We start from the raw sequence: 10,090 nt of genomic DNA, 5'->3' as shown, positions 1-10,090 counted from the left end.
AGACGACCTTTGGTCAAACTGATCCTTCTCCCAACGGAGGAGACGGATTGCGAGAAGGCCAATAGCTCCTCGTAACAATCCCTCCGTTCCCCTCCCTCACTCCCTGCCGAACTCCACTTCCCGATCGATAATCCCCCAAAAACCCAGCGCTCGCCCACCGAGGCCAATCAACTAACCTAACGCAGATTCGATATCTGCCACAGAACCGAAGGGCATTCGGCCTACTAGATTTTAATTTTTAAAAACCAACCCACAATTCACCCGCTCTCCCAGAGCGAGGACAGCAAATCAACCCAACTTCACTCGCTCACCCCGAGCGAGGACAACAGAAAAGCCTACGACAGAAGGGCGAACCGATCTGCCAGAGAATCTATTCATATTTTTAAATTTCAAAAAAAAATCAAACCCGAAATTCACTCGCTCACTTCGAGCGAGGACACCAGCACCCTAATGCGTGCCCACGGTCTGCCACAGAACTCTTTATAAATGATAACCTTTATTCTCGTAATATTATATCGAATACATACTATATATGTAAATCTACTCACTAAGATTAAAATTCAGGTATACACTAACTGGAGAATGGCCGCATTTTTAGTTGGTTGTTGGAGAATCCAAAAAGATGGTTTAAAGCAGCCTTTCTCTCTTATGAAATCATTTGAAATTTGCCAGGCTAGGTATACAGGAAGAGTAATCCTTTTGTGTTCATAGGTATAGAAATTCAAAATTGCTGAGTGGGCATTAGCTCTTAAATGGTGAATCGGATTAAGAAACCATGGTAAATAGGGTCTATTCATCTTCCCGATTTTATCAAATCGATAAAACGAAATAAATATGCAACATAATTAGACATCAGTAAACTCCTTTGAATATTTTTCAATGCTTGAAATAAGAAGATCTTCCTCTTCATAATCTACAAAGCTACTGACATCATTGACCCATGCCGTGGGGTGTATACCAAATGATATCCCGATACCCATTCTAACACCAAGGGTAGTAAACAAACTAAACAGCATTCCAACTTTTATCGGGATCTTTATATATACGTTGTGGAGGGCAAAGACATTAACTAGCACTACTATCATTAAACCCCCACTATGTACAGATATACCCATCCTAAGTGCATAGAGCGCAGTGGCTCCAACCCGCACCACAAACGAACAGAAAGTGGGTGGGAGGTCGAGTAGGGTCGTTTCGGTCTGAACTTGTTCGTGCATCAGGAAAAAATAACGAAAGAGCCGAATCTCTGAAATGAACGAACATCGAAAATGATTCTTTAAATAATACTTTTTTTTTAATACACTTGTACGCACAGCTTACACAGTTATATTTATTAAATTATCATAGAACAGGGTATTGAAGCATTACTAATTGTGGGGTTTTTAGTAGATGAAATGGAGAAGAAAACCTAGCCCGTACGAAATCCATACAATTTTAGGTACCCCATTAGTGCAACTTACCCTTCATTTGTTATCATCAAGTCCATCTTCGGTCCAACGTTCATCATGTACTGTCCCTTTCACCAGAGAGATCATCTCCCCGCGCCAGCCGAGGGCGGCCGACCCGTTTCATTCCTTCACAATGTTTGGTTTTCATTTGTCGTATGCGCGTCTTGCCTAAAAAGTTACGCCTGTTATAAATCTTGCACACCATTCAGATACAATATTCATGGAAGTTGAAATACAAATGCAAATTCGAGCACCGCTCGTTTTTTATTTACCTTTCAAAATTAAAGCTCCACAACCAATTTCCATTCGTCAGGATTGCCCGAAAACAAGGTTGGTTCCTGGTTTACAGCCCATATAAAGCTACGCAATCAAACTAAACTTAACTCTCGCAGATCGATATCATCCAACCTTACAGTGGATCATATAAACGTAGTCCTAGTGTAGAAATTGTTTTTTTGTTCCCGAACCACTTCGTCCGGCCACCGCTGTGGACTCTCCCGGTTGAAGCGTGAAATGCACACGCCGGAAAACTAAATTGTACGTTTTCAAAAGTCATCTTGCCACACGGGGGCGTTTTTTTTTTTTTTTTTTTTTTTGACAATATACCAATGTGTAGTGGAATTGCCCATTACCGATCGAGTATTCCCCAACCACGTTGCGCTGCTCCCACGCCCTTATCGAGTTCAGTATAAAAGTTAGATAAATCATTTATGGATATCGCTGAATAACCAGAGTCTAATATGAAAGAAGTCAATGCACCATTCTGAAAAATTTCTTATGGATAAACTGCAATTTCCACTTGTACAACTATCACTGATCTTTTCTACTTCCCAACTTTCATATGGGAGACCACCGTATACTTTTTTCCTTGTGAAGTTTCTGAATGAATAGCAGCTACACCGTTTACAGTATGTGAGCCGACAATAGACAAATGCGCCATATTAATGCGCTTCCTACCATCCTCCTCTACCAAAGACATATGACGCATACGTTCAAAGTCGCTAGGATATTTGTTGGCTACGTTTTCCATGAATAGGAAATTAATATGATAGATGATTTGTAGATGACGTGGCAGAATTGACTCCAACAATGAAACGGGCCAGCGTTCGAAAGCTTCCGGCAATACGGTGTGATTTGTGTAGCCGCAGGTACGTTTAGTTATATCCCAAGCTGTACCCCAATCCAAATTCTCCTCATCAATAAATATACGCATCAACTCGGGTATAGCCAGTGAAGGATGAGTGTCATTCAATTGGATGGCAATTTTATCGGGGAAATGATCGAAATGATGACGCACAGTTTCGCGTGAGCCAAATTTGGAATTTTTGTAACGACGTACAATGTTATGTAAAGTGGCAGCAACCATGAAATATTCTTGCTTGAGACGCAATGCCTTGCCTTCGAAGAAGTTGTCATCGGGATAGAGTACACGTGTAATGTTCTCAGCGAGATTACGATACAATACGGCTTGAATGTAGTCACCATTGTTGAAAAATTTCAAATTGAAGTCAACAGGACTCTTAGCAGACCATAAACGCAAAGTATTCACGCGATTGTTACCATAACCAGGTATGGGAATATCGTATGGCATAGCATACACAACCTGTGTGTCCACCCACTTCTTACCCTCAGGCGTATCAATAACACGTCCATAGAAATTAACTGGTTTCATAAATTCAGGACGTGCCTTTTCCCATGGGTTACCAAAACGTAACCAGCCATCAGACTCCTCCTGTTGCTCACCATTCAAGATCGTTTGCGCAAATATACCATGTTCGTAACGTAAGCCATAACCATAGGCCGCAATACCAAGAGTAGCCATTGAATTCAATAAACATGCCGCCAAACGTCCCAATCCACCATTTCCCAAACCAGCATCTTCTTCAATATCCTCAAGCGCTTCAATATCTAAGCCCAGCTGATACATAGCCTCTTCACATTCACTTTGAATGCCCAAATTTATCATCGTATTTTGTACCTACTGAACGTCCCATACAGTACTCAAGTGATAAATAGTAGACACGTTTAGGATCCGTTTCGTAGTACATCTGCTGGGTGCGTATCCAACGCCCCACCATATTATATTTCCTTGTGAAGTTTCTGAAATTTTGCTATTTGCAACGATTTCAATGATAGATAGGCAAAAGAAAAGCATTTAGACCTTGGAAATAGCACTATGTGTAAGCTTTTGGAAAACCGCACACTACAAAACTCACCTTCTTTAGAACTACATTATCTGGGCACTCAGAGTGTCCCCATCTTTAGTAAATCATCTAATCCCTACATTCCTATAAGTGAGTGCTTTTCGGGGACTCCCAAACAGCTGGAAAACCCAACAACACCTTTGAATAATTTGGATCCAAAGTTTTACGATATGCCACGAAGTCACGTCAATATTGGTTTAAACCTTACAAACGACCAGTCATATCCTCCAAAAATTACTAATTGTACTAGTGCAATCGTACCTGCGGTAACATCAACCCACATTCAACAACAACCTTAACTATTACACCTCCAGTTGCAAACACCCAGGACAAAGAAATAAATAATCACAAACAACTATTACTGTTTCCATCTACATATAGGGTCAAGTGCGATAACGTTTATCAGAATAACGAAACGTCGTATGTCAACGCAAAATATAGTGGTAGGGAGTTACTTAATGAATGGAAACTTTTAAAAACTGAAAATTCTGATGTAAATAAGCGCCGCAATAGCACTGCTGCCATTTGACGTGCCTCCTCGGATTGTTGACCATTGCGTACGGTACCTAGTAGATGTGTTAGCTTGACATCGCGTGGCAAATTATTGTATGCATCCTCAGCGCGCTGTGCACATATTTTTGTATGTGCGTGAGCTGTTGCGTTCAACGCCTTGTATTAGTCAAAATTAATTTATTTTGTAAATTTGTTTAATTTATCCTTCAACTTGACGTTGGAAGCGCTGCCAAGACTATGCAGCCGTAGCTAAGCGTCAATTTTTTTCGGCCACCGCCACCGTTTTTGCTTTCGGCTTACTACACTTTTTGTGTGTGCGTCTGTGTCTTTACTTCTTTCATTTTTACGACCTCTGCTTTATTTATTTATAATTAAAAACGTGTCTAAGTATCACTTAAACTTTCAGTCATTACGGTCTCCCAACTATTTTTCAATGGGATTATCGTTTAATTTTGTTGCCATTGAATCTTCGGGTTTGTTTTGTACTTCTTACCGCGATTTGCAATGTTACCTCACGAACGCAAATAGGATGAAGAAAACTATTTAATGAATTTCATAGAATTGAATTGATTTTGCGTCAAGTCGGATTTTTTTCTTCTCCACTAGCTACCAGAAATTTAAAGCTTTCCTTTTGTTCGTCCTATTAGGATTTTTATATTAAGCGAAATGTCCGTGTACGATGGCCACGCGCCGTAGTAAAAGAATGAAGAAACGGAAAAAATCTTTCGATCAGTACCGTTTGCTTCGATTCAGAGGAATTTACATTCTATACACGGGTGTGTATGAATGTGCACAATATGTTTGTCTTTGCTGCTAGTAAACATTTACCAGTGCCCGGACCTTTTTACAGGCAAAATATTGGGAGTCGAAAAATGGTAGTAGAAGCTTCATGAAAACAATAACTACGGTTTATACTTGTAACAAAAATTCCCAATTCATTGTAAAACAAACAAATCACAAAATAAATCACCTACAAAAATGTTTAACTACCACAACAATTTTCCAAGGAACCAAAGATATTGCCACAAAACAACCGATTTCGGCATGTTATTCGGAAAAGTATTCACATACCAAAAAGGTTGACAATAGCGCCCAGATTTGTTTGCGGCTCAGTTACAGCATTTATTTCACAAACAAATTTATTTCCGTTTTCCATTTGTGCACAACTTTGTCCAAATTTCGTTGGGGTGGTTAGTGTAACCGCTTAAATATATTAGCTGGTGTGCTCAGCAATTAAATACTTTTACAAAATGATCACATTATTTGTTCTCAATACGAAAATACTGACAATATTGGTAGATTTTGGGCCTCGGTAGTAGTAGTAGAAAATGAAAAAGGGTCAGAAAAAGTTAGTCAATCTACCAATGTGGTAAGGTCCGTGCACTGACTGTCCATATACTTACACCAACGTATGTACATATATGCCGAGTTTTAAATGTACATTATATTAGGGATGCATAAAATGATGCAAACGGGTACCGAAGAACCCGTTTCCGAAAAATCGGTACCGGAGCCAAATACCCTTCGGGAACCGTGCCATTTGCTAACGGCCATCAATAAAACAGGACTACAAGCGTACTTGGGGAAAAGTTGAAGAAATAAGTGAAGGGCAATACAAAAAAAAAAAATGATTCATTCTACAAATTTTTCTCTTCGTCCAAAACGAAGATTTTTTATTTGTTCTTTACATAGCATACAATTTGCTGTCCAAACATTTTTTTTGTGGTGGGCAGGGAAGTTGTTGGTTTTTAGCACCAACAACACAAATAACAGCGACTCAAAAGAACCCACGCTATACACTTTCTACCCGGTTCGGTACCAGAATGTGCGAACCGAAAATCGTAAAGGCTAATTTTTCTGCAGCACTAGTGTGCCCGTGGCTAACTAAAACGCTACCGGGTGACACAAAATAAACAAAATAAGGCACTAAAGACCCAGGCACATAACGTGCGGGGAAAGAGGCCATGCATATAATGCACGCCACATATGAATATTTTTGTTTATGCAGCGACAGATGTTTCCCCTTATGCGCGCGCTAATAAAATTTCCCAAATCCCCAATAATACAACTAGGGACCACTCGCCCCCGCATTTTCGAGAATGACTCGACCCAGTCAAACATATTGCATTTCTTTCAGAAAAATGGGTCGCTTTGCCGCTATGCAACGAAGCGCTGCCAAGAACGTCATGCGTTATACGTCGGAATGCCGCGCTTGTTTTAAGCAACATCCCATACGCCTGTGCCCCATCTTTCGGGCCAAAAAACCCGAGGAGCGTCTTTACTTAGCGATCCGCGGGAGCTGCTGTGGAAATTGCTTGGCTCTAGACCACCGCTCGAACGCGTGCCCAAGCCAAGGCCGATGTAAAAAATGCGGCGGAAAACATCACACGATGCTTCACATCTCCTCGATTGATGAAGAGGAACAGCTATTCCACGAAGCCCGCTCCAAGCCATGGAGTGTACAAGTTGAGGAGGAGCTGGAATCACCCCGTGAGCGGATTGACGACTCCATATCGTTATATGCGTCAGATGCTGGAACGGAGACTGGGCCTCTTCGTCCAGCTCGAATCCACCGAACCGGAGCGGAGACTCGGTCTCTTCGCCCGAACATAACACCAGCAGCCAAATCGTTTCGACCGCTTTTGCAGCATGAAAGGAAGCGGCTCCAGCACAACACATCGACAGTCCAGCGCCATATTCGTGACGGCCGAGCGAAGACTCGGTCTCTTCGCCGGCTAACCAAGGAACCTCAACGAAGGCAACAACCATGCGACCGCAGAGCGGAGACAAGGCCTCTTCGCCTGCAACAACGACACCACACTCATCATCAGACACAAGACCGCAGCCAACGATACAGCTCGTTGCAGCTCTCCACAGCGTCCACCTTCCGGGCAGGGCTCCTCGCCCCGCACTCCGCTGCCACCGCCACCATGATACCGACGGTAGCGATCACCCCCACCGCGGTCGTGAAAATAGAAGCAGGGGGGCGGCTACACCTCGTTCGCGCCTTAATCGATGGATGCTCCCCCACCACAGTGATTGCGGATGAGCTCGCCCAGGAGCTCCAACTCCCTACCAGCACCATTGGCGGGCAAGCAGGATGCCTACTACGCATACGAGGAAGACACGGTCAAAACAAACGGATTGCAACCCATGCGGCGGTCGTGTCCAATTTTCGGCGAATGGCCCCCACGACCAGCGTCGACAGCGCCATCGCATCCCCGTATGCACATCTCCGTCTGGCGGATCCGCAATTTTATTCATCCGCCCCTATCCGCCTCGTGCTAGGGACAGACGTATATGCGGAAATAATGCTACCAGGGATTCTGCCCACCACGTTTGGCCCTTTGCTAGCTCAGAGTACCATCTTCGGTTGGGTACTCTCGGGCACAACCAAGGCCTAACATAAAAATGTCCGGTAACGACCGAAACCCATGCATTTTTTACACTTTTTTATCTTTATCGAATTTTTTTTGTACACGGTTGCAAAGGATGTGCATTGTGAATTCATACCAACGAAAAATCTTTCTTTTCCTCCATTGCCATACCTACCTGTCAAATAATAAACGGAGAACGGTTGTCGTGAATGGCCAGAGAATGGAAGAAAGGTTTTGTTTCACTAGCCGTTATTAAATTGAAGTGCCACAAATTGCACTTTTGTGCTTCAAATCAGCTTTTCCTTTAAATGTGTATACAGAAAATCAAACTACATACTAATATTCATTCCAAAAATCAACTTTATAGATTAAGTTTGAGCAATCCGCCATGCCGGCATTTTTTGAAATAGGTTAATGAAACAATATACCAGTCGTCTACAAAGATGGTCGAAAATCACTGTTAAGCTAATGATTTAAGTAATCGAACAGCGATTGAACAGGTGATCGAAGCTGTTCACTATTGTGAACGTTTTATAAAAAATTCGCCACTTGTATGAATTCACAATGGAGGTGTGCGTTTGCAACCATTTATCATTACCATAAGTTATCTCTATTGAATTTTCTTCAAACAAAATTCTATGCTTACTCATTTCCAATGACTTTGTAATAAACGGCAAGAAATATCAACACATGTATCTTCTTACTTCTTTTCGCAATCCCTAGCTCTAGGCAAACCTGGCTCAGGCCTTGAACCAGAACGGGAAAGTGCCGAATGACCGAGGCATCAGCAACCAAGCTCGCACACTGCGCAAACCATCTTGCGTGTCGCCAAGCCGGCGGACTGGCCGGCGTTATGTTAAGTTAGATATAACTAGCTATAAGTTTTTATTTTTTTTTTCCTCTTCTTCATGGTCGGTGATCCTTGGCGGACTGTGATGTTGCGTACCGCAAGGGGGGCGGCATGTTTAGGCCAAATGCCTAAACTTTTACCTGATTGACGGCGCCCCTCCCTATCGTTTTAATAATATTTCCAGCCACACACACTAACGCCGCATTTGTGTGCATGCATGCACATGCATGCGTTTCATACACATGCACGTGTGTGTGCAGGTTGTTAGCACCCATGCACGTATATGTGGGGGTTGTTGTGTGTGTGGCTTTTTTCCCCTCCTTAATACCAGAGGACTTTTTCGCGGCTTAGCGGTTGTCCTCAACGGGATAACCGGCCTCTTTCTCGATTAACCGCCAAGCAGTTCACATCGCCCAGGATCATCACCGCCAGTATTTTGTACGTTAAGGTAACATTATACCTATTGTATATTTTTCTTTTCACTTTGGAATTAAACATTATTTTATAACGAGGAATTCCTCTTTTGCGTTCTTCTTTATTTATTCCGAGTGACCCATCCATTCCGAGATCGACCCGTGTGCGCCTACCCACTGCCGGTTTCAGACGCACCCAGGCCGAACAACTTTTTTCTGAATATACTAAATCGGATGTAATCAATTTAAGAGATCGTATTATGTTCCACAAAAAGGAATATACTAAACTTCTCAATGACACTCTTAAACCAAAGCACCACTTCCTCACTTATTATTGTATAATTATGCAAATGTCAAGTCCTTTAAAATATTTGGGGACACTATCGTAAGAATCCAAGCACAGGCAGTTTAAATATATTCGAAAAATATTACTTCAAGATAAATTTAACGTTATCTTTGGCTTTAAAATTTTGTATGAATTTCTCTGAAATAATTTTTAATTTTCAGGAAATTACTTACACATTAAGGAGCGAACAGAATGAAGACAGTCCTCACCATTGCATGTGCCACTCAAGTTTTGAACTAACAATGTGGCACGACATACAAAAGACACTACTTTATATTTTTTTTCACCCCAACTTTTGTACCATGTGAAGTATTGGACATTTTGGTTATAAATGACAAAGTATTTTTATTTTGTAATTTAATTAATGTTTTATATATAAACGTCACTATTTTTCGTATCAAATAGATTCTGAAAGCAGTATGTTTAAATTCATAAATGCAAAATGAATTGTAATACCCACCAATCCACACAAACATTGTAAACAATCAAACTTTCATGCAACCAAAATTATTTTATACTCAGCGTGCTTTGCACACAAAGTATATTAACTTTGATTGGATAACGGTTGGTTGTACAGGTATAAAGGAATCGAGGTAGATATAGACTTCCATATATCAAAAAATCATCAGTGTCGAGAAAAAATTTGATTGAGCCATGTCCGACCGTCTGTCTCCCCGTTAACACGATAACTTGAGTAAATATTGAGATATCTTCACCAAATTTGGTACACGAGCTTATCTGGACCCAGAATAGATTAGTGTTGAAAATGAGCGAAATCGGATTATAACCACGCCCACTTTTTATATATATAACATGTTGGAAAACACAAAAAACCTGATTATTTAGTAAATAATACACCTAGAATGTTGAAGTTTGACATATGGGCTGATATTGAAACTCTTGAAAAAAATTAAAAAAAAATTTAAAATGGGCGTGGCA

At 41.3% G+C, this 10,090-nt stretch overlaps 1 protein-coding gene across 1 annotated transcript; it reads right to left on the bottom strand.

The window, feature by feature from the left end:
* Nucleotides 1–2,271: 2,271 nt before the first annotated feature.
* On the bottom strand, nt 2,272–3,526 carry LOC137235272 (glycogen phosphorylase-like). The gene is given in 2 exon segments (XM_067758334.1): nt 2,272–3,429; nt 3,431–3,526. Coding segments are annotated over 2 exon segments (1,254 nt in total).
* Nucleotides 3,527–10,090: the final 6,564 nt, after the last annotated feature.

The sequence above is a fragment of the Eurosta solidaginis genome, chromosome X (genome assembly GCF_040869045.1).
Source record: "Eurosta solidaginis isolate ZX-2024a chromosome X, ASM4086904v1, whole genome shotgun sequence".
NCBI lineage: Eukaryota > Metazoa > Arthropoda > Insecta > Diptera > Tephritidae > Eurosta > Eurosta solidaginis.
Note: the sequence above shows the minus strand (reverse complement) of the source record. Positions and strands in the feature narration are given on the sequence as shown.